The 25,501-nt window shown below is 41.7% G+C and overlaps 1 protein-coding gene across 1 annotated transcript in view; it reads right to left on the bottom strand.

The window, feature by feature from the left end:
• The window catches only part of Ush2a (usherin), a 689,504-nt gene that overhangs the window by 315,255 nt on the left and 348,748 nt on the right, over positions 1 to 25,501 (bottom strand). The window contains 4 exon segments of the mRNA XM_031338301.1: positions 1,903 to 2,054; positions 15,956 to 16,103; positions 21,605 to 21,776; positions 23,576 to 23,735. Of these exon segments, the coding sequence (XP_031194161.1) occupies positions 1,903 to 2,054; positions 15,956 to 16,103; positions 21,605 to 21,776; positions 23,576 to 23,735 (632 nt within the window).

Here is a 25,501-nt window from a genome sequence, read left to right as displayed (position 1 = left end):
ATATATATATTAGAAATCATTCAAAAGTCAAGTACGTTCTTTAAATCGACAATAATGGAACAGGCCACAGGAATTAAATGGAAATAGAGAGCAGGTCCATCTTAACCCACTCCAGATAGCTGCCTTCAGTCAGTCTGTGGTGGCAAAATACACCGAGCCATCAGAGTCGTACTGCATCAACGCAGCAAGAACGTGCAGGTGACGCACAGATGACTTAGTTTTAAATCCCCTATTTTACCAGATCCACACCTTTTTTTTTCCCCTTCTTATGAACCATTTGCCCAGGAGAAGGGTATATGATGCTACACTTGAGACGGCGAAGCACAGTCCTCTAAGGGCACGCTGACTAATGTCTTCCCTTCTGTGTGGGTAACAAGGCTATTAAAAGAGAGGGGAGAGAGCTGGAGAAGATGCCAAGTGCAGGAGAGAAAAATGCCCAGGGCAGGAGCGGATTTTGTGCTCCAAGTCAGCGTGCCGACGGGACTGGATGGGACTGGACGGGACCTGGCAGAGGTGACTTTACCTCCAATCCCCCTTTCCCTTTCCATCAGGGGCTGTGGTATTTGATTTCTTAAGGCTCATGTTGCCTGCTGTCTGTTCAGGACAGAGATCAATAACTGTGTCCCCTTATTTAAAGTTTCTAGGGTATCTTGTAGATGAGGTGGGGCATCCAGTGTACACTGGGCAAAAGTACAAGTTTTTAAGCTCATACGTAGTATTCCTTTGCTTCATCTTCCTCTTCCTCCTCCTCTTCTTCTCATCTTCTCCCTCTTCCTCTTTCTCCCTCTTTCTCCTTCTTTCTCTGTCTCTCTCACACTCTATTCCTCAGAATAGAGAAGTGCTGGCCTCCTTCCATTTCTGCTTTTAAGGGTAAGTATCCATTAGAGGGCTCTGATTGTAAATGCTTTACAATAATACTTCTGGCTCCATCTTAGCGATGTGGGGCTTTAACTTCTTAGAAAGCAACCAGTTTCTGAATGGAAGGTGTGATCCAAAGTAAGGAAGTACAAATTGAATTAAAGAGCTGATTCTTGTATAATTATATACTTATATTATAAATATATAAGATGCATTCTTATATAATTATATATGTATTAATATATAATAATTATATATTAAATATAATATAGTATTTAATGAAGACAGAGTCTATTAAAATGATAGGGGATTAGCAAACATTGCCAAAAACACCTATAACTAGTATTATTCTTTGAAAAAGAGGCTAAACCCATTTAATCAAGGAAACTTCATAAAAGTGTAATGTATTATTTTCAATCTGAAAATACTCTGCTGGGCCGTGATGGTCACACACTATTAACTGATGGAAAGTGATGCTGGAACGCGAAGGATAATTTTTTTCATGCTTCTAACTGTTAATGAAAGAGATACACATTATAGACTCCTGAAATGTGGGCATCAAAAGCAGATAGTAATAACAATTTAAATAGCATTCTTAGAAAGCTACATCAGATTCATGAAATAAAAATACTTTCTTTAAAGAGATGAAGTAAGTTCCATCTTTTAATTGATTAACCTGCCCTTTGGACAGAAATCTAAACCTATTGTGGGAATTACAGTTTTCAATGTTCATTTTTTAATCATGATTGTAGTTATTGGGGTATCATTGAGAAGAAAAAGATGTATCTTTCATTTATCATCAAAGCAGGCATGATTATATGTGTGACCATTAAAAGAGTCAACTCACTGTTTATTCAAGAATACATGCATTCTTCTCCTAGATACACACACAGCCCTGAAATGTATATCAAACTAAAAGCAACTCTTAAATAATCTTGAGTGAAAAGAATAATTTCCCCCTGCGCTTGACAAACTCCTATTTGTCCCTTGATGCCCAGTGTCACCCAGCAGCTCAAGTCTCAGAATGTAAATTCATATACTTACCAGAGGGCCTGCAGCACAACCCTTCGCCGTGCAAGCTTGAACTTGGAAGGTGTGTAAGCTCCCAGGATCGAATCCATAGGCGTGGCAGCTGAGTTCTGAAGAATTGTGAATCAGAGCATCATCTAGATATAACTCATATGTGGTGATCACTCCTGGGAAGACAGAAACCAGCTTCCAGTATGGCCACAGCACAACAGCAAGTAACTAGGAAAACAACTACCTCCCGTCACTGAACCATCCACCCGGCTCCTCTAAATGCTGCCTCCTCTCAAAGGATAAGATAAGCTTTACTTTAGACACCACGCTGGTAAGATGAGACCACGCTTAGCACAGAGAGAGCGAGGGAACCAAACACTCTAGAGGAGAATCTGGTTGAAAGCCATTCCTCAGTGCCGTTAAGTTCCAGGCCAAAAAAGATGAAGTAGACGGGTTTATGCGTCTATGTATGTGTATTCTAAAAACATCCTCAGTAGGAGCTTCGGAGGTCAAGAGACCTTCTTTGCTCCTGTGGTACATGCACAGGCTCGTGTGTTAACTTTTTCCTCATGGCCTGCCTAAAGTCAGGGTTGTGTCATTATCCGTTACAAGTGAAGAAATTAGGGAATGGAGCTGAGGTAAGCTATGCAAGGTCACCCGATGGGAAAGTACCTGAGTTAGGATTTGTATCTATATCTATATCTACGTTTGATTTGACCTCACATTCTCTTCAACGTTAACCAGCCACACACTAGACCCTGTTCAGCTCATCACGATTCAGTCACAGTTGGGGTAGAAAAGCCATACCCATTTTCGCAAAATTATTAGAATTCAGAGAAAGTGGAGTGGCCATCAAATAGAAAGACTCTATCATTCAAGCAAAATGTTCTTATGGAAAGGAACATAAGAGTCTGCATGATTGAGGCTGCTGGGATGGCTCAGTGGTTAAGAGCACTGACGGTTCTTCCAGAGGTCACTTGGCAGCTCACAACCATCCGTAAGGGGATCCGATGCCCTCTCCTGGTGTGTCCGAAGACAGTGACAGTGTCCTCATACACATAAAATAAATAAATCTTTAAAAAAGTCAACACAATCAAGTTCACTAGGAAGACGGACTCTCCAAAGTTACGTTCCATTGGACCATGGGAAGCAGAAGTCCGACCACGTTAACTGTTATCACAACTGTTATCAAAGTGAGATTAATTTCCAAGTCCCCTCCCTAAATATGACCTCCAGGAATCTCTTTTAATGTCCCATGATCCTACAACAGTTGTCAGCGGCTCCCTGCCCCCCACAGCCCACAGTACAGTCCCATGGCTGCTCCTAACCCCTGTAGTTCACAATACAAGCCCTGTGGGTATTTCCTTGTAGCTCACAGAATAGCCCCATCACAACTTTTAACTACTCATTCTACTACGGTATCACTGTGCCACATTCAATGGCCCGGTTCCCCCCGAAGACTGTAGGATCCCTTAGGAAACCATGGCTCTCCCTCATCCGCTTCTTTCCATAGCTAAGCACCATGCCTCAAGCGTAGTAGGCACATAACAAACACTGACAGGGCGAACACATTCACATGCACCATAATAAAGCAACCGGCCTGTAATGCAGAGTAATAATTTACGAGTGTTGAAAGAAGAACTAGAGCCACACCTGAAAGGACAGCTCGGAACTCTTTCTTAAAGAAGAGGTCAAAGACCAGACTCTAAAGAGAAAGTCTAGCAAAATCAAGAGCAATGAGGAAGTCACTCAAGGCTGGTTTCCAGGATCCTGAACTTGAGGTGGATGGTCACGTTGGTAAATATCTGTAGTGTCACCCAACCTTCATCCATTGGGAATAATACTCATGGAGCTGCAACACCAGGGTTTCGTTACTCTAAGATCTATCTGTCCCAGGCGGGAATTACTCACCTCCCCACTTGTTCACAGCCTTTTGTCTCCTAATCATTTTGTAAGTATCTTCATTGTCCTTTGGCCTGACATATAGATGACACAGGCTTTTTATTTTTAATTGTGTGTGTGTGTGTGTGTTGCATAATGTCTTGTGTCAAATCCTCAGCATCAAAGCAGATCAACAACTCAACAAATGAACAATTCCTTCTATCAAACAGCTTCTGGTTTTAACATCTAGCATATTTTCCCTTTCATCAAAATGATCTTTTGATCAATATATCCTCTTAGAATCTAAGATTTTTAAATAAGTTAATATTTTAACCCAGTTCTTGCTATGGCCCATTTTTCTTTCTTGAAGATAACTCTTTACAGTTGCACTGGCGTCTCCTCAGTTTCTGTATTGAGGAGGAAGTCCTTATTTTCCCACCATGCACCAGTGTGCTGCATAAATTAGTATGGTAGCCTGACTCTACTAGATCCATTCTCCCTTGTGCCTAGAGTGACTCTCTGTGGAACACTGATGACAACAGTGATGCTTAAGGACACATGAGTTCCTCTGTCAAGTGAAATAAGGACAGCGAACAACCCGCAAATCCATGGGAAGTCACAGGAAGATGAGCGGGACAGAATCAGTGACGGAGCAACATCAAGAATTACAGTGCATTTGTAACAGTGGGAAGCAACCATTTAATCCCTCAACCCCTCAGATAATCCTGTGTGTGTGCTACCTACACTCTTAAAGAGAAGCTGAGACCCCCGCCTGAGTTCAACAGAAGTAGAAAATACTCAGACCAACAACCCCCTTTTCTTAAACAACTGCAGAACAGAGAGAGTTTCTCTTGCACCAGGAAGCTGTGCACAGTAGCTCACTTATTTGACATGCTGGGAAGTAAGACATTTTATCAAAAAGCAAGCTGTGGATATAAGTGATTGAAATTCCTTAGGCATGAACTTTAAAATCTTGAACATTTTCAAAGAAGGTTTTAGGAGTAAATTCTAAACACTCACCCATTTTCGCACAAAGGGTATAAGTGAATCATTTTGGGAAGAGTTAAGTTGTGGTCAATGAGGACTCTGCTCTTTAATTTAGTGATACCTAGGGGACCACTGGGGGGGGGGGGGCTCCCAAGCTTTTGCCCTAAGCATAACTTTCCAGTCCCATCTCATCAATTTTTCAGCTTGCCTTTTGAGTTCTCCATCCACTTCAGTGACAGCTCTACGGCTGGTGGGCTCTTTTTCTTTTTTTTCTTTTTGTCTACCTGATTCCAGAAAGTCAACCCCCAGAAATCTATGCCAAGAAAGCAGGTAGCTATGACATCTGCTGAGAGCAGAGTCTCCACAAGGTGGGAATGAGGCAGATGAGCTGGGGTAAAAGCTCAAGCGTTTTGACAGTTAATTCAACTATACAGAGATCTCAATATCCAGGGGTGACATGGAGTGGGTGAGCTTCAGTCTAACTTCAGTGTAAAAATGATCCTGCACATTCATGCACATATTCACACACACACACACACACAAACACACACACACACACACACACACACACACACACACACACACACACACACACAGGAGTTACCCTGTGCTCATGAGGCAAATCTTACCTGACAGCGCATGCAGGAAAGGCTAAAAGAACACTGGGTAAGTTAGGTTTCTCTATAAGTCACTTAAATCCCTCCTGACATCCTCCCTATTTTCTCTACCAACTGAATCCATTTCAAATTTCTCTTCACCCATCATGGCCACCTGGGCTATTTTAATATCATCTTAGAATACCTCAAGATAATGACCACTTAGGTGTCTTCATGTGTCAGGAGCTATTCTCTATGCTACAGCCAGGGAGGGAGAGGTTACAAATGGCTGTCTGGCCATTCCTTATGCAACCAGTGATTCATCATGCCTGCCTCAAGTAACAGAAACAAGCCACTGTCCCTTCTCAGATTAGGGGCTTGGGCTATGTAAGCCAGTCTTAGGACATGGTATTTGTATGTCTGTATATTCTGCTTTGTGGTCCAAGTCTTACCAACAAAGCACCAGGCTTCAAAATTAGGGTCAAGTGGGATGCTGTTGTGGTCTAGAGATTACTTCATTTAAACCTGCCTCCCACTTACAGACTGAAGTAAGCTTAGGGATTTCCTCCCATCCAGGCTGTGCTAGGCCATGCTTTGTCATGCTCTGAATTACCATTTTAAAAGGTAGGTTCTTGGTGAATTAATAGATAATAAGAAACATAATTTGGAAAGAATATTCTTTTTGGGGGGATGTTCTCATTTTTTAAAATATTTTTATTATCATATATTACCACTTTGTTTTCATTATGGCTTTTTCACATACCCTTATAATAAAGTTTGATCCTGTTCCTTCCTTTTTTGACCATCTTCCAATTCACCTAATTCTACTTTTGTATCTGCTTTTTTTTTTTCAGAAAAAATCCTAGAGAGCTAGTTTTATTGCACCATTCCTTAAATCTATAATTATAATGTAAGCCCATTTAGCTTTTTGAAAAAAAATTCCTCATTGATATCCCTTTCTACCCCCATCATTGAGAGATTTTTTATTAGATATTTTCTTTATTTACATTTCAAATGTTATCCCCTTTCCTGGTTTCCCCTCCAAAAAAAAAAAAAAACCTATTCCCTCCCCCCTTCTCCTCCCCCTGCTCACCAACCCACCCTCTCTCACTTCCTGGCCCTGGCATTCCCCTACATTTGGACATAGAACCTTCGCAGGACCAAGTGCCTCTCCTTCCATTGATGACCTACTTGGCCATCCTCTACTAGCCATTAGTCCCACCATGTGTACTCTTTGGTTGGTGGTTTAGTCCCTGGGAGCTCTGAGGGTACTAGTTAGTTCATATTGTTGTTCCTCCTATGGGGCTGCGAATCCCTTCAGCTTCTTGAGTCCTTTCTCTAGCTCCTTCATTGGGGACTCTATGCTCAGTCCTATGGATGGTTGTGAGCCTCTACTTTTATACTAGTCAGACACTGGCAGAGCCTCTCAGGACAGATATATCAGGCTCCTGTCAGCCACTACTTGCTGGCATCCACAACAGTGTCTGGGTTTGGTGATTGTATATGGAAAGGATCCCCAGATGGGGCAGTCTCTGGATGGCCTTTCCTTCAATCTCTGCTTCACACTATGTCTCTGCAACTCCTTTCATGGGTATTTTGTTCCCTCTTCTAAGAAGGATCAAAGTATCCACATTTTGGTCTTCCTTCTTCCTGAGTTTTTTGAGGTTTGTGGATTGTATCTTGGGTATTCCAAGCTTCTGTGCTAATATCCACTTATCAGTGAGTGCATACCATGTGTGTTCTTTTGTTACCTCGCTCACAATGTTATTCTCCAGAACCATCCATTTCCCTAAGAATTTCATAAATTCATTGTTTTTAATAGCTGAGTAGTAATCTGTTGTGCAAATATACCACATTTTCTGTATCCATTCCTCTGTTGAGGGACATTTGGGTTCTTTCCAGCTTCTGGCTATTATAAATAAGGCTGCTATGAACATAGTAGAGCATGTGTCCTTATTACATGTTGGAGCATCTTCTGGGTATATGCCCAGGAGTGGTATAGCTGGATCCTCTGGTAGTACCATGTCCAATTTTCCAAGGAACTGCCAAACTGATATACAAAGAACTCAAGAAGTTAGATTCCAGAGAACCAAATAACCTTATTAAAAATGGGGTACAAAACTAAATAAAGAATTCTCAACTGAGGAAGACCAAATGGCTTAGGAGCACCTAAAGAAATGTTCAACATCCTTAATCATCAGGAAATGCAAATCAAAACAACCCTGAGATTCCACCTCACACCAGTCAGAATGGTTAGGATAAAAAAACTCAGGCAACAGCAGATGCTGGGGAGGTTCTGGAGAAAGAGGAACACTCCTCCACTGCTGGTGGGATTGCAAGCTGGAACAACCACTCTGCATCTGCTTTCTTAATGACAAACTGAACTTCATGTAGGCTGCTTACAGAAGCATGGGAAGGGTTTCCCACCAGAGCATTCTAGTCTGTATCGAGTAATATAGGCAACTTTTATAACTATTTTTAGTAGCAGGCTTTTTGATAGAAATAACATTTATAAAGTAAGAGCCACTGTAAACTTAAATTTAAAGGCATAGTTATATGAAGCAATAAATTTAAAAAAATTCTATTAACACAGTGATTTAAATTTCATTGATCTCAAGTTTCCCAACTGAGCATGAAGTACTCCTACGTTGCAGTGGACATTTCAAACTCTAGCTAAAGATTTTTTTCTTCTTTAACTAGAATGTTGGCTCTGCATGAATGGTTTTGGGGAAATCTGAAGGCTGGTTCTTAGAACAGCAAATAGTTAGAAAAACAAAACCAAATAACCAACCAACAACCAAACCAAACTCAACATAGACACTGGAGAGCCCACCAGGCTTCATTGGGTATTTCCAAACCCTTGGTTGCAGCGATGGCAGCATTGGTGGAATTTGGTGAGCCACAGAACAAAGAGACATGCATCTCAGAAAGAGCTTTTGAAGTGGGAATCTTAGGGGGGGTAAGATAGGTTGGATGCAAGAGTAACCAAAATGCACTCTACACATGTATGATTGCCAAAGAACAAATTTAATTAAGTAAAAAAAATTCTTAAAGCAACACACAGAACCAGTTGCTTATCTAAAACAGCAGACTACATGAGGTGTGTGTGGATTATGTCCTTTAATACTGACAACCTTCAGATATCACAACTGCTATCAATACTGCTAGGAAGATAACTGAGGGACAGGAAACTAATGAGCATGTACCAGGCAAGCTTACTCCAGTGTTGACACTGCTTCTGGTTAATCTCTTAAGTTTGTAGTAATTTCCTACATCTGACCATGCTATCATGATCCTAAAGGTGATCAAAACGTGTCGCTGAAGATATGGACATTTATTGGAAGGTCTATTGTCTATATGGTAGTATTTATGTTAATTTTAAGGACAGAAAGAATAAGAAATAGAACCCATTCTTATATAAGTGAAAAGAGAATTAAATGCAGGTATGATTGAGCCAATCAAGATTAATGTAAAAATGCTAAGTGTATCAAAAAACCTAGACAACAAACTAACGGCCCAGCTAAGCAGTAGGAGCTGTGGCTGTAGGGAAGGATTTCAGCATGGCTGGCTCTCCGTACAGTAGAGGTTCCAATAGGGCTGCATCAGATTCATTTGTATATCCCATCAAAGACAGGCTATGTAAACCTGTGTATTAGGAAGACGATCCCAGAGTCCATGCAGTAAGGTCCCACTGCAAAGGAGCAAGCAAGCATGATGACATCTTTTATCCATTGATACTGTCTTCTCACTGCCATTGTCAAAGGCTAGCCTTTAATAATCATTCAAAGGGAGGTTGGAGCCTTAAATGTCCAGGAGAATCACTGACACTTTCCTGAACTTGTACTGGATCGGGCAAGATCAAGGGACATGAAAAATAATCCAAAATCACATATAAAATCAACGTGAGGTGAGGGAAAGGAAGGTACAAAAAAATATATCGACAACAAATGTTAAAGCTATTTATTCCCTGGATATGGAGTAACCAGTTGGAACTAAAACCGGAATAAGATAACAACACATTTCAGGAGGACTTGTGATTTTTCCTAGGAGAAATACAGCTTCAACTACTTTTAGGTTATAATCATCACTCAAGTTAAGAAGAGAAGTCTGCCAACATCTCAAAAAGCTCTGTGTTCATAATTCCAGCTCTCCCTTCTTCTCTGGTGGTGTTCATGTCAAAGACTTCTTTTATGTGCATCTAGATCCTCCCTCCCTCAATCAGGCACAGAAAAGAAATGGGATACTGAATTAATCCTTGTGTTTAAAACCCTGCAGGGTCTTGGATTGTTTTGTGCAGTGCTCTTTTTTTTTCTTAGATATTTTCTTTATTTACATGTAAATTTCTCCTTTCCCAGTTTCCCCTCCAAAAAACAAAGAAACAAACAAAAACAACAAAAACAAACCCCTGTTGCCTCCCCCCTCCCCATGCTTGCCACCCCGCCCTCTCCCACTTTCTGGCCCTGGCATTCCCCTACACTGGGGCACAGAACCTTCACAGTGCCGAGGTCCTCTCCTCCTATTGATGATCAAATTTGCAATCCTCTACTATACACATGCTGCCAGAACAATCAGACCCTCCATGTGCAGTCCTTGGTTGGTGGTTGAGTCCCTGGGAGCTCTGAGGGTACTAGTTAGTTCATATTGTTGTTCATCCTAAGGAGCTACAAACTTTTCAGCTCCATTGGTCCTTTCTTTAACTCCTTCACTGGGGACCCTGTACTCAGTTCAATGGATGGCTGTGAGCCTCTACATCTGTATTAGTCAGGTACTGTCAGAGCCTCTCAGGAGATAGCTATATCAGGCTGGCTTGTCCTTCCTTCAGTCTCTGCTCCATAGTTAATCTCTGCAACTCCTTCCGTGGGTATTTTGTTCTTCTGGTCAGTAGCTGTGGATAGAGTGCCTCCCACATGGCAGGCATCAATCTGCATGCAGGGAACTGAGATGTAGCACAATAGTCCCGATTGCTGCCTTTACAACCTTGATAATACAACTAAGAAGACAGGTGAGGTCTGGAGAGTGTGTGTAGAGTCTGCTGAAGGATCTCCCTGTGGAGTAGAATGGAAATTCAGTGGTGATAGGTGAGGAGGCAGGAACTAAGCCAGTCTGGGCTGGGTGGAGAAAGGGTGTTCTTCTGAGAAAATGATCTCATAGGCACATACACACTGGAAGCTATTTCATCAAGAGGGAAAGCATCATGGGCCATTATTAGACTATAACTAACAGAGGTTCCACAATAAGAAGAAAAAGCTTTCCCCAGATGTCAGCAAGTTGGTTAAAATACAAACGTCACAGAACAATGCAAAGGTCTGCCTCTAGAACCATCCCAGTGTGGTTCCTTCACTGCTATTATGATGGAGATCTACCAAAACAAAGTTTAATCCCGTGGAATTTGTAAACTTTTATTTTTTTGGTTACTATTCCTAGAATGAGAGAAAGCTGCTGAAACGTATTTCTGCAACTGCCCTCATTGAACCCCACAAATATTGTAAAGGGCGATGAAATGAGATTTAAGAATCAAACCTTCAACAGCAGGTAACTCAGTCAGTGGACAGCTGAGGTCATTTCAGCTAAGAGATCATTTACAGAGATGAGAGTGGACGCTGAAGGAGGGAGAAAAGTGGTTGTGAGCCATCCCTTCCCAGTAATGGCCAAGACTTCCCAGCAGACCCACCTAACCATGGGCAACAGGGGGAAAAGATTAGACCAGGTTTTTGGAACTTGAAGGATGATCTGGCATTATAAGAAAGGTTATTGGACAGAGCTTGGCCTTTTGTGGAGGAATACAGCCCTGGAGTACAGAGCCCAGCAGAAAGGTGCCAGGGCAGTGACCCAAGACTCTGGTCCCCTTATTCCCTTCTTGTTTTACTGTCATGTGGGACGATGATGGTGTAGTGGAGTACAAGTATGTGAATATGCCAGTGAGGCTCACCCCACTTCACAGAGAGAATACCACATCTGAGATAAATTTTAGTATCTGGTGAGTATCTTAGAGCTAAAAGGCATCTTGGCTACATGTTGGTCCCCACACATTTGGACACAATAGGATATGCAGCACCCTAGGACACAGAGTCTGCATATCCATCTCCCCCACTTCAGTTATGCCTTGAAGACAGGGAGGAGGGCAGAGAAGGGTGTGGACACCTAAAGCCAAAAGAATAGGAGCACACCACTGTCACTTTTATCAGATTCTCTGTGCTTTTCCTTGTTTAATCTTTCGGGGTACTAATCAGTAAGACAGCTACACAAAACTGTATTATTGTTTTTCTCTCTCTCTCTTTCTCTCTCTCTCTCTCTGTGTGTGTGTGTGTATGTATGTACATTCATACACACAGAGAAAGGAGAAAGAAAGAGAAGGAAAGAAAGAAAGAGAGAGAGAGAAAGAAAGAGAAGGAAAGAAAGAGGGAAAGAAAGAAAGAGAGAGAAAGAAAGGAAGAAAAAAGAAAGAAAGAAAGAGAGAAGAATAGGAAGAGAGGAAGGGTGGGAGTGAAGGAGAGAGAGTGACAGAGAGAGAGAGAGCAAGAGAGAGAGAGAGAGAGAGAGAGAACAAATTCTGTTATTTAATCCAGTTCCACACACTGTTCTTCAATGAAAACTTGCAAAATGAATACTTAATTTTCATTGGCTGGCTAATGTAAGGCACTTTGGAGTTTGTCATCTGTCTCCACGATGATAGAATTTTTAAGGTGTTTAATTTAGCAGGCAAGCTGAATCATAATTGCTGGTAAAGCATACCCACTGGGGTATAGATCTTCCTGCCTCTTCATCATGCCATGTCAAGTTGTATTTCCTAAGGTGCTCAATGGGTTGTCATATGTAAGCAAGGAAATTCAATACAACACAATGTGAATTTAATACAAGGTATTTCTATCTACACTGAGGAATTGTGTTTACTGTGGAAATTAAACAACAATGTGTCTGTGTGCCACAAAAATAACGCACATAGCGAATATCGATGTTCCAAACCTATTTGTTTGTTTTATTTTTGTCAGTGAGGCTTGGCAATAAGAATATCAACTGCATGCTGCCCCCGAGGTTTAGATACTTATTGAGTGTGGCAGATACCTCCCGATGTGAATACTTGATCCTTCAATTAAAAAGGAAGAGAGAGAGAGAGAAGCTCCCACACTGTGGAAGATGCCTTATTACTGTTATGCTTGCCTAAAAATGGCATCGACAGAATCTAAAAAAGGCTGTGCTTGGGAAATTCTACCTGACAAATTGATGGGAGGTGTTTCATAAAAGTTAACCAAGGTTTGTTCCAAACTGTCAAGCAGTTTCCCTAAGTGGCTCACTGAATTCTGGAATCCATTGCACCTGTTAAAACTGAGCACTAACAGAAAGAAAAATAGAATTGTATTTGGTTATGGAAAATAGTTATTTCTGAATGAAACATTAAGAAAGTACACAGTTATTTCTTTAATTCTGGGGGACATGTAAGTGTTTGAATTTTGCCTGTAGGAGATTAAGAGTGAGCGAGTAAAACTTTCGCTGCTATTTTCATAGATCTGGTTGGAACCTTATGCTGGGGACAGGTCTGCAAAAGCTAGAGGCAGACTTGGGGGAAAAATCGTGAGTTTCTGCCATTCACAGATTTTTTTTAATACCACATTCCTTCTTAATTAGCTGTCTGGACTTTGAGTAATTAAATTGTTTAATTCTTATTAATCCAATTTTCTACATCTGTACATGGGGATATTGTAAATTTCATGAGCTAATTTTTGGAATTAAAATACTATCATACTTAGCTTTAACTGTCAACTTGACATTGTCTGGAGTCACAGGAGAAGAGGGTCTTCACTGAGGGATTGCCTTGATTGGAGTGGTCCATGGGCATCTCTTGTGAGTGCTTGTTTTGCCCATTAAATGATGTATATGGGAGCAGCCCATTGTGAGCGACACCATTCCCTAAGCAGGTAGTCTTGGCTTAGATAAGGAGGCTAGATAAGCATGGACCCAAGTGAACTTTCCTCCGTAGCTTCTGCTTCAAGATTCTGCTAGAGTTGTCATCCACGTGGTACTCTGTGTAAGTCTTCAGAAATAAGTACATCCTCAGAATATTAAATTCTTACAGGGGTACAACCATGTTGACGTGTGTTTTGGCTAGTTTCAATTGTCAACTTAATCTTGATCAGTTGTGAAAATGAACTCATTGAGGAACTGTGTAGATGGTATTGGCCTATGCGCATTGCCTGTGGGAATTTTCTTAACTGGATTAGTGGATGTGGGAACGTCCAACAAGAATATGGGTGGTGTTATTTAGTGGGCCAGGCCCTGGATTAAATAAAAAATATAGAGAGAGCTGTTCTCTGCTCTTGACTGTGCATATGACTAGATGCCTCAAGTTTATTTTGACTTCTCTACAAGAGAAATCAGAGGATTCAATGAAGTCAAGAGTGACCATGGGTAAAAGCCAAGGTTTGGGGCTAGTAAAAGTGGGTGGTGTCAGTGGGAGGTATGTGAGATAAAAGAAAAAGCAAGATGAGAGACAGGGGCAGGATGAAAAGCTAACATGGGCGGGGTGGTGGTGGCGCACGCCTTTAATCCCAGCACTTGGAAGGCGGAGGCAGGTGGACTTCTGAGTTTGAGACCAGCCTGGTCTACAGAGTGAGTTCCAGGACAGCCAGGACTGTACAGAGAAACCCTGTCTAACATGGGCCACACTGAGTTTCAGATGGGACAGAAAGCAGTGAAGGTGGCAATCGGGACCTAGGATGGTTCATTTTCATTGTCAGTGTGATGGGATCTTGAGTTGGCTATGCAAGGAGCCTCTGGGCTGTGAGGACTTACATAGATCAGTGTAGCCTCTGGGCATGCCTGGGAGAGAAGATCAAGATAGTCTTAATTGACATGGGACAGATCACCCTAATTGTGGGTGTCATTTTTCCCACGGGCTAGAGTCTCAGACTCTCCAAAGAGAAATGGAGCTGAGTGTGGCCATTCACCTCCAGCTGCCTCAAGTTTCCCATCGCCATGACTGTTAGCTACCATGAAGAACTAGTCCCTAGAACTGTGATCCAAAATGAAGCTTTCCTTCTGCAAGCTTCTTTCCTGAGGTTTGTGTCTCAGCAAGGACGCCAGTAACTAACACGTAGTTAGCGTAGTGGGGATGCTAAAGCTCAAGGAAGGACAGTGTGGCTAACCTCTAACTCTAGGTCCTCTAGAAGAGCAGCCGTGATCTTTACCACTGAGCAATCTCTACAGCCCCTTGAATCCTCACCCCACTATGGAAGTAGAGAAAGTTCTACTGTGATTAAACACATTATGCTATCACAAACGTGTTATCTGAATATTTCGTGTTTCTTGCTCATTGGGTATATTTAAAAAACGCTTTGTGCACGGACAGAATATAAAGTAATATAAAGTGAAGATCCTCAAAAAAACTGGGAAGTTGGTCCTGTTCTCTGCAAACCAGGGAGCTGGCTAGCAGCCATCCAATCAGAGCAAATCAGTTACTTTTCACTCATACCTACGGACTAGACAGATTTCTTTGTGGGGTCAGAAGTGGTGACAAGGATTTCGGCTGCTTAATACAGTATCCTATAGACATCATTTAGTTTATTAAGGAAGTTGAAGCCATTGAGTACAAGAGTAGCTTCAATGCGGAGAGACTCACTCACTCTAATTACCATAACTCTCTCCACTACCTCAGCTATAGCTATTGCAGTGGCTAAAAGTCTAATTCAGAGGAAATAGTATAATTAATTCAGAGTAAACATGAGGCGATCTGGTAAAACTACAAGGTTTTCGTTTTGCTTTATTCTTTCTAGCTATGCTTGTAGAAGCCACTTCTGTTTTTCAGCAACGAGTTATTTAACAATAATTTCTACAATAGTAATATATTTTGATATCTGTCACAAAGAGGGACATGGTTTGATATCCTGTTCCTTCTGTCAGAGTTAAACGGAATTTCTATGTTTAACAAATCTTAACGATATCTCCAATAACTGAATAAATAGACCAGTGTCTGAGAAAGCCTATTAAATGGCTTTATAATGAGGCTTTGTTTTCATGGTGTTTAACTGGAGAGCTCTTAACTCTCTACAGAGTACAAGGACACATATATCACATACGAAAACAGTGCACCTTAAGTTAAGTGTAAGTATATGCATGTTTAATGGATGCATCGTTTAAATCTCCATGTTGAAATATTTATAAATATCATCCTAAGGAGTATGAGTTCTGAGTGGCCTCTTTTAAAATAAACTTATTAACTCAGAAGCATTTGAAACGCCTTGTGTACGTGGAATCCTGGCCTCTTTACTTCTCTGAGGAAGAACTCATGACTGCTGAAAAGGGACAGCTGCTAAAGACAATGTCACTCTCAAAGCTACATCTCCCCCAGAGTCTCCATTTGTCCCTGTCCTCTCTCCTAGCTCTCACTAAACAATGGCGTGCAGTACACAAGAACCATCGAGAGGGAGCACTTTTGAGCCACCAAAACTGCACGTTGGCCTAAAAGGCGCACTCTCCCTCACTACATGGATAGGATCTCAGGTAGTTTATGTGCTGAAACGATCATTAAAAATTAAGCACCACATATAAGCTGCCATTTAGAATATTAATTTACTTTTGCTAATCATGTTTTTAACTTCAGGCTAAAAGAGTTCACTCACCATTCGGATCCCCGGGCTCTGTCCAGGAGATGTTAAAGGAGCCTGGTGAGTAGGAGCGGACTCTGGGGGCTGGCACCTCTTCTGGAACCTTCTCGTCCATGAGGGCCTGGCCGGGCTCACTAGTTGTGCAGCCCCCGCCGGTACACACCTAAGCCGGAATGGAGAAAACACTTCAGTCCTGGCTCTCAAAGTTTAGAGGAACAGCGAAGAGAGACAACTCATAGGGGGAGCCCTGGATTCCACTAAAGTAAGATTCCCTCTGCTGCCCCCAACTATGTTTGTTTCTACCATGAAGGACAGCATTGAATGAGATTGCTTTTTAAGACCTGAGAGTTCATCTTCCAAGAAACACAAAACGAGCCAGGATGCAGGGGGAACCAGCCTATGCGACAGTCTAGAGATGCCCATTTGACTCGTGAGCCGTTCCAGACAAGTGTGAGAACCCTTTCAAAACGAACCAGGTGGCTCTGGGGCACACGGCTTAATGAGCTAAGCAGCTGTGCCACAAGCATCAGGGGCTGAGTCTGGATCCTGGACAAGCGTGGCAAACTTCTCCTGTATCCCCAGCCTTCGGAGCAGATGGATCCCTGGGGCTCACTGGGCAACCAGTGTGAGAAAAATGTAAGCCCCAGGTTCAGTCAGAGAACCTGCCTACAAAATAAAGAAGAAAGCTCACGTGACCCTACCACATCCACACACATACAAGACACATGCATTCACACACACAAAGAGGGTTGGGTGGGGATGAATAGATAAGTCAATAAATAGCAAAGTGGATAGCATATGAGGAATGATGTCCGTGGCTGCCCTCTGACCTCCATATGAATGCATACACACACATCTGCTCTCCCCCATCATACACTCAGAGGAGGAGGGGGAGGAGGCAGTAGTTGCCCGGGCCTTCAGAATGACGTCTCATGCGCTTCAGCACATTCTACACAAATGTGAGCATTATCCATGGACACAGTTGCATTACAGTAGGCACCTAACCAGACTCTGTAGGTTTCCCTCAATTTTCTTATGCAGGGCACACAGAGACATGCAAAAGAAGTACTCTAGTCCTCTTGAAGATGGGGCTTCCACCAATCAGGCCGAATCAGTTAGCCGTGTGGCCAAACCCTGCTGGAGGAAGCCACCTCTGACCCAGGAACCAGCTGCCAGAACATTATCAAAGGAACTGAGATCACAAGCATGGAATCTATGTGTGCTACAAGTCTCAGAAATTACCCAGGAAGTGGGCCATGTGCCATATCTGATCTATCCATGCACACATGTCAGAAGGCCACCCTGTTTCTCAAAGAGAGGGAATATGTTCGCTTGTATTTTCTGATTTTTATCCTTTTAGATCAAAGCACGTGGCAGCATATGCTTGTTAAACTGATCACAAAGTGAGATTTAATTCGGATTGCTACCATTTTCTTTCTCATTTGTGCTCATATTCCGGGACTTAGCCCCCTGTTACCTCTCTCCAGAGAAATACTGTGCTATGTGACATATACTATTGCACTTATTTAAATGGAGCATAAACTAAAATTGGCTTTCTTTTGAGAATTTTATGATGCTTTCTAAAATAAATACAATGTCCTCTTTGGGAGGACCATTCCCCGGACTGTCATCAGAAATCTGCAAAGTGGTTGCTTGACGAAGAAGCCCCTTGGAGTGAATGAGATGCTCTTTCTAGCCAGTGAGACGGGGTATGAGCAGTTGCTGAGACAACAGAAGTATCTGCAGCTTGATCTCAGTTTTGGCATGAACAGGAGGCTTCTTAGACTCACAGCTGATTGGTCTAACGCTGATTGAAATTCCGACTTAGGAAAATAAATAAATAACTGGATTGATTGAAGATGTCTTTATAAAACAGAGTGGACTGTGAAAGCCCGCGAGGTAGTAAGCTGCTTCGACCTATTTCCAACAGCTTTTAGTCAATCACAGACACTTGAAAACAAAACTCAAGGTGTTGTGTTGCCATCCCCAACAGCCCCGGAACTTCCGATCTAAACAGCCTTTGTTTGGTACAATCATTACAGCTACAATTTTTGAAATAATAGCCATTAGGAACTACTAAACATACCATTCTTATTTTTTTTCCTGTATTTTGTTTTTCAGACAAGCAGGGCCCAAGGGAATGAAGGATATTTTAAAGCATGAAGGATGAAGGAAAAAAACAAAAACCAAAATAAAAATAAAAAAGCCCTCACAATTGTTTTATCTGGTCTTTTCTTGGGGAAGTGAAACCTGAGGTGTGGGGAGAGAGGTTGTCTGGTAAAGTGCCCACTATGTGCACATGAGGTCCTGAGTTCAGATCTCCAGCACCCATGTAGAAAGATGGCTTGGTGGTATGTATATGCAACCTAGTGCTTTGAGGAGGATCCCTGTAGCTCCCCGAACAGTCTAGACAATGGCTGAGCCTTGAGTTCTTCTACCGGGAAATATTCTATTTCAAAAGATAAAGTCAAAAGAGAGAGAAGACAGATGTCAGTGATCACTAGGTTCCACATGCATGCACATGTGCCTGCTCCTACTTTAATACACAGACACAATCACATGCATATCACACACACACACACACACACACACACACACACATACACACACACACACATTTCCATTATTTAACATTCACTACGTGACAAACGATATTTTCTTTTTTTTTATTAGATGTTTTCTTTATTTACATGTCATATGATTTCTCCTTTCCCAGTTTCCCCTCCAAAAAAAACAAAAAACCAAGAACAAACCCCTGTTGCCTCCCCTCTCCTCCTGCTTGCCACCCCCCCTCTCCCACTTACTGGCCCTGGTATTCCCCTACACTGGGGCACAGAACCTTCAGATAGGGCCAAGGGCCTCTCTTCCCATTGATGACCGACTTTGCAATCTTCTACTATATACATGTTGCCAGAGCAATCAGTCCCACCATGTGTACTCCTTGGTTGGTGGTTCAGTCCCTAGGAGCTCTGAGGGTACTAGTCAGTTCATCTTGTTGTTCATCGTAAGGGGCTGCAAACCCTTCAGCTCCTTTGGTCCTTTCTCTAACTCCTTCATTGGGGACCCTGTACTCAGTTCAATGGATGGCTGTGAGCCTCTACTTCTGTATTAGTCTGGCACTGGCAGACCCTCTCAGGAGACAGCTATATCGGCTGGATTGTCCTTCCTTCAGTCTCTGCTCCATAGTTAGTCTCTGCAACTCCTTCCATGTAGGTATTTTGTTCCCCCTTTTAAGAAAGAATGAAATGTCCACATTTTGGTCTTCCTTCTTCTTGAGGACAAGCGACATTTTCAAACAGTAGCCTCTGTCTGCATTATGCTGTCTTTCCATAATTGTTAACTTACTGTATTTATTAGGAACCATGAAGACCTGTCAAACTTCAACACCAATGCCACTGCATGCCAAGAATTCAGTCTGTGGAAGCACACATCTCCAATACCAACATTCTACAAGAAATCATGGAGTAGTATCCTGAGTCTCAGACTCTTTCTGGAGTGACGGCAGTTGGTAGCCATTCATCCATTTCCACACGAGCTGTCTCTGTCGTGCCTTCTCTCCAGCAGGTACTATCTGCGCTCTGCACAGAGGACTCGGGAAGATGCGGCTTTTCTGCATCCGGGGGGCTTATAACCCAGTCTAATGAAAGCATTAAGTGGAGGGACATAGAGTGCCTCTGTGTCCTGTGGGCTTGATGTGCATCCCAAGGGTTCAAGTCCCCAGTGGGTCTTCCTCTGTTTCAAAGGCCACTGGAGGGCTTTGGTGTCTGCATGTTTTGTTTCCAAGCACTTAGTCAACACACTAAAACAATCCATAAAGGGCACTATGCCATGTCGAACACCTGCTCTCCACCACTTATCTAATGACCTTGAGAGCTAGTTATTATATTGAGACTGTGAAATATACAATAATCCGTCAATTAACCGGGATGAACCTAAAATGTCGTGCTTCATTTAATTTACTGCTTAAATGAGTTAACTTAAAACAAACAAACAGAAAAACTTTTAGTTGAATACTTCCTGCAAAACACACTAGGGTATTTTCTGCCCCAATAAATACAGTGAAATTAAAAAGAAAATGAGCAACATTGTCTCCTTAACAACCTTTAAGGCACAAGGACATCCATGTCATTATAACCTCTGACACCAACATTACTCAAGACCCGACACATGTTGTAATTATTTGGAGTTACTTTTTAGAATCACAGAATTTTAGGGCTCTCAAAAAGACATTAAAAACCATTAAATTTAATGCCCTAATTTTTGTACTGAAAAAAAAAAGTTGATGCGCCTCTGTACACTTGCCTTGGGTTAAGCAGTAGGAAAATCAGAATTAAAACTCAAAGGGACAGAGCACTAAGTCCCTGGTACTTAGTTTTCAAGTTACAACAAAATTAAAAACTCTAGGATATTAAAGTGGATTTTGATTGACTGCACAGTGTATCCTCAAAAAATCGCCTTAGGAACACAACATTTTAACGCCACTTACCTCCTGATAAAATGCCAAATCCCAACAATTTCTGTTTAATCTTGGTTGCTTACAAGCAACTGAGACCGACCAGGGTTTTCATGTGCCCAGCTATTGTGAAAAATGGTGTGGGCGTCACTCTTAGCTTTTGAAAATCAACTCCGTACACTTCTTAGCTTTGCGGTGACATGACTAAAGTAACCTGAGCTGTCACTTCCAGATCCCCATGCTGTGCTGAGCAGCAAGGCACATGGGGCCATTCAGAGCAGGGTCTCACATTGTCTGCCTGCCCTTGTTTTGTGCTGTCAAGGCAGACAGTTAACAACAGTGGGATGCAGTTTATTTTCTCATGGTATAATATTTTGAGCATTCACGAGCATGTTAAGTAAAATGAATGCGTACACAGTGTCTACATAAATGTAAATTTATTCATAATCAAGAGCAGAATATTTTCTATGGCATTTATCAAAGCAAATACCCTTATATAGGTATTGCCATAAAATGAAGAGGGTGTTTAAAACAAATAGGGACAACCTCATGTTTATATTCAGTTATTTTCAGATGTGCTATTAAACTTAAAAAAAAGATTATATTTCATCAAAAAGCAAAAGGAAATGGGAGTACAAATTCCACAGCAATATCAAGGTCTTTTAAAAGACCTTCATATACAGAAGTGCCATTTAGCATTAAAAATGCCACCCTCTTCCTAAGGAGCTCTAACTGTTGATTCTGGCGTTTCATCAAGTGACTGTTCTTCTGAGGAGAAGTTTAATATAAATCACAGTAAAATAACAATCAAGACTATCTTGGGGTCATTTGAATCTTCATTTAAAAATACAAGATCTAAATTCATACTGTGAGGAGTTTTTCAAATGAATACAAGCACCACAGGAAACCACCTTATTAATCTAAGCATTTTGGGGAAAGCTCTCAACAATTATAATGTCCTACAAATAATAAAAATTTAGTTCTGAGCATCTCACCATATTTCTAGGAAAGTCTTCAAACTCAGGTGGCTACTTTATCCTTTCAAATGACACAAACGAAATATGCAGCTAATCACCCATTACCTGTAGGCTGTGAGGGGAATTTTCAGTAGAAATCCGATGGCTAAGGCTTTTTGGTATTTTGTTAGTTGGCTTGTTTGATTTGGGAAGGAGAGAGGGTGGAGGGAAAGGACAGAGGCTACTTTGACTTACTCCTAGCTTGATGAGGTATAGACACCCAGGGGAAAGGTCACGGAGCGTGTGAGCCTGGAGGTTTTCTGTGCTGTTATAGACAACACTCCACACCGTGGAGTTCCGTGTAGGATTCAAAGCATATAATATGTAGCGCTCCAGAATTCCATTTAGTTGCCTTGGTTGTTTCCACCTTGAAAGGAAAAAGAGTTATGGCATTTCAGCATCATTGATTCATATGTAAACAGAGACATATAGGATCAGTTAATGGTCATACAGATATTAATGAATGCTGTGTAAAAAAAAAGTACATTTTTTTTTTTTGTTCAAATGTAATTACCTCTAAAACACATATGGTTACAGAATGCTTATTCTTAGAATGTTAAAGGAAATGTGACCTAGACTTTGTCTTCTAGTTACATACTTGTTGTGTGTGTGTGTGTGTGTGTGTGTGTGTGTGTGTGTGTTGTCTGTGCTTATGCATAGGCAAGGACTTGCACATGTAGAGGCCAGAGGAAGACATCAGGGTTCCTTGTCCATCGCCCTGTTCTTTACTCCTGTATACAACAAGGTCTCTCAGGACTCTGAAGCTGGACCGGTGAACAGCGAGCAACAGAGCCAGCCTTCCTGCATCTCCCACCACTGCTGGGGTTACAGGCATGCATGAACACACCCAGGTCTTCATGAAAGTACAGTAGGCACTCTTAGGGAGCCATCTTTACAGCCCACTGCAATTTAAAATAGTTAATGATGTATAAATGTATATGATTTATTTTATTTTTTTATCTTGGGTTTAGGATATCAGGCGAAAGTTGGGAAGCACAGGGCATCGGAGTATTCCTGAGGAGTGTGAGAGAAAGCACAACACACAGCAGTCCTGACAGAGCCAGCAGTCCAGCCCAGAGTGAGCAAGGAGTCCCAGACAGAAACCCCGGGAGAGCTGAGCAAATGGGCAGGCCTTCTTGATGCTATGAGGTTTTACATCCAGATGGAGGATTTGAACAGGAGAAAGCAGCAGGGACTGGGAACTTCAGAGGAGGGTTACAGCATCTTGGGAATGAGAAGGGCCAGTTGCAGAGCAGATAGAAGACAGCACAGCCAAGGGATACTCAGAGAAATGGGGAATCTTCGGGAACAAATAACATGGCTTGTCTGAAGGCAAACTGAGGGTCAATACAAGAACTTTGGCTCACAACAACAATCAAATGAATGGTAAGCTCTTCAGTTTGAGTGAATGACATAATCTATTCAGTGTCAACATTTTGCGTACAGATGAGAAAACTGGGGGTAAGCAATAAAAACCATGAATTGGTACTAAGAGAAATCTATTTAATTTCAACTCAGCACCTTAGACCTCATAAAATGAGGAGTGAACAAAAGTCACGAACATCAAAGAAAAATCTAAACATTTGTAAAAGTCATATTCCTGTCTGACTTGAACTACAGTGGAAGGAAGCTGGCTGCTCTTCTGGAGGGTCCAGGCTTGCTTCCTGGCACTCACGTGGAGGCTCACAACCCTCAATATCTGCAGTTCCAGGGGATCTGATGCTCTCTCATGGCCTCCTTAGACACCAGCCATATATAGTGCGTGCGTAGCCCCCCCCCCCCCGAGCGCACACTAAAATAAATCTTTTTAAAAAGAAGTTATATATGCACATACATATGACATATGTATTATTCTAATCATCACAATTTATTACAAACTACCCCCTGCCTATAGAGACTTTGACAATGGATAAGTAGGTGGTCATTTTTCTTTTACTGACAACTGCACAGAAGTTGCATACACATTTAGCTTGCCCTGATTGCCTAGAGACAAAAGGGAGATTATGTTGACGAGTGATAATCAAAGGTTCCTAGTATCACTGGCCTAATCATTTCTGTGCATTTAATCACAATACAATTAGTCTGATGTCACAAGCTCTGCTGAATGAACTCATTGGGATTCTTATGTGAGCCGGCATGTGCAAGACACAAGAGCTCTCTACTTACTGTACGTGGATAGTCCTAGAATCCAGGACAGCCAAACTCGGGGGGTTCACTTGCTCTGGCGGCAGCTGTGCTGTGTGCAGGACAACCTGGGAGCTGTTTGTGCACCCTGCATGTGTGCATGCACCAACTGTAATCTCGTAGGCCGTGAATACTCTTAAATCTGGAGGAAGAGATGAATCAAGAATTTATTCTCCATAATGTATTTTCTCAGGAGAGCTCACTCCTCTTTCACATTCTGACCTCTAGGAATTGTTAAAATAAAAGAAGAGTCAATAACTATGAAAGTCAGAAAAAATAACGTGGGTTTCTCTTGGTAATGGCATGGCTGCATTGTAATGGACCTGTGTCAGTCACAAGTCCATCTGATTTCTTCATCTTAACAATTTATTTTCTTGAATGTCTGTGATTAGGTAAATCATTTTCAGGGTTTAGTTTTAGTTCAAAGACTCTGATAAAAATAAATGGGATATTTAAATTATTTTGAAAACAACAGGAGTTGCTTTTGAAATGCAAATATGCAGCCTAAAACAATGACTTTGAAATTCCTTTTTCCTGTCTACATGGCCATGGTCTATCTATGACCTTCAGATCATCCAAGTTGAGTGCACAGGTATCTTTGTGTCGGATGTCCCTGACACGCCCCTATGTGACCCTGGCACAGGCAGCAGCTATCCTCTGCTTGTCGAACCCGTAGCACTTTGTGCATACCTCCAGGATGACAACATTCATGGTTTCACAGCCATGGTGTTTCTTTAGCATCTAATACAATGTCTGACATGTTAGAGGCTTTGGGTATATATAACTGAATCAATGAATATAGAACTATGACAAAGGTGAAGATACAGTTGAGCTAGGTATGAAAGACAACCTTGAAAAGCTGGGTAGTACCCCAGCTGGAATAATCTCCCCTTCTCTTGAATTTTCTTGCCATTTCCTACCTGTTTACTTTCCTAGTGACTACAACATCCCTAATGAGAACACACAAATCTATAGTTCCCCAACTCCCTTCTTATATGCCTGAATTCTTCACATATAAAAATACTCAATACTTCTAACTAAATTTTGGACCAAGTTTACCAAGCTTTAAAATATAATTTGTACTTTCACAATATGAAAAATAGTAATTTTGAGAAACATCATTGAAATATGTCATGATTTAAGTAACACATATTCTTAAATCTCATTAACCTTGAACCATTACAATTTCATGTTTAAAAGATTAATGAAATGCAACCTAATTCAGGCAAATAGATTTTGCATTATACTGCTAGCAAAAGTAAACTGGGAAAGGCGTACTGATTTTCATGCAAAATACAATCAATTGGCTAAGCATGTAGGTCACCAGAAGAAAGGCAATCCAGTAATTTTGTAGCAAATGTTGTTTCGGAACAAAAAGAGGTCCCCAAGATGACACTCAGAGCGCTTCTGACCAAACATTGCTTCTTTCTAGCTTCTATATTGTATCTAATGGAGCCCTGCTGACACAGGCACCCCCATTCAGTGTGGTCAGAGGAATCAGGCAAGGACACACTGAAGGTGACCAACCAACATGGAACAGAGTGACTCTGAAAGCTGATGAGAGCAACTTCATCAAATGTGCTCGAGGAAGAGCTGGAGTGCCTTCCTTTGGACATTGTATAAAGCTTCTGTCTTACTCGGGGATACTATGGCTGTGAGGAAAGACTGTGAACAAAGCAACTTGAGGAGGAAAGAGCTTTTGGCTTACACGTTTGCAACATTGTTAATCAGATAGGATGTTTAGCCAGCACGATTTAACAACTTACAAAAACACCAAACAAACAAAAAACAAAAAACCGTCACCAGTGTGGGTGAAACCAAGAGAGAGGTAGGTTCCTAGAAGTTATGACCTTAGGGAACTCTTACCCTGATGGTGTGTGTGTGTGTGTGTGTGTGTGTGTGTGTGTG

Source organism: Mastomys coucha, unplaced genomic scaffold, assembly GCF_008632895.1.
Source record: "Mastomys coucha isolate ucsf_1 unplaced genomic scaffold, UCSF_Mcou_1 pScaffold1, whole genome shotgun sequence".
Classification (NCBI taxonomy): Eukaryota; Metazoa; Chordata; class Mammalia; order Rodentia; family Muridae; genus Mastomys; species Mastomys coucha.
This window is presented reverse-complemented; position numbering and strand designations above follow the sequence as displayed.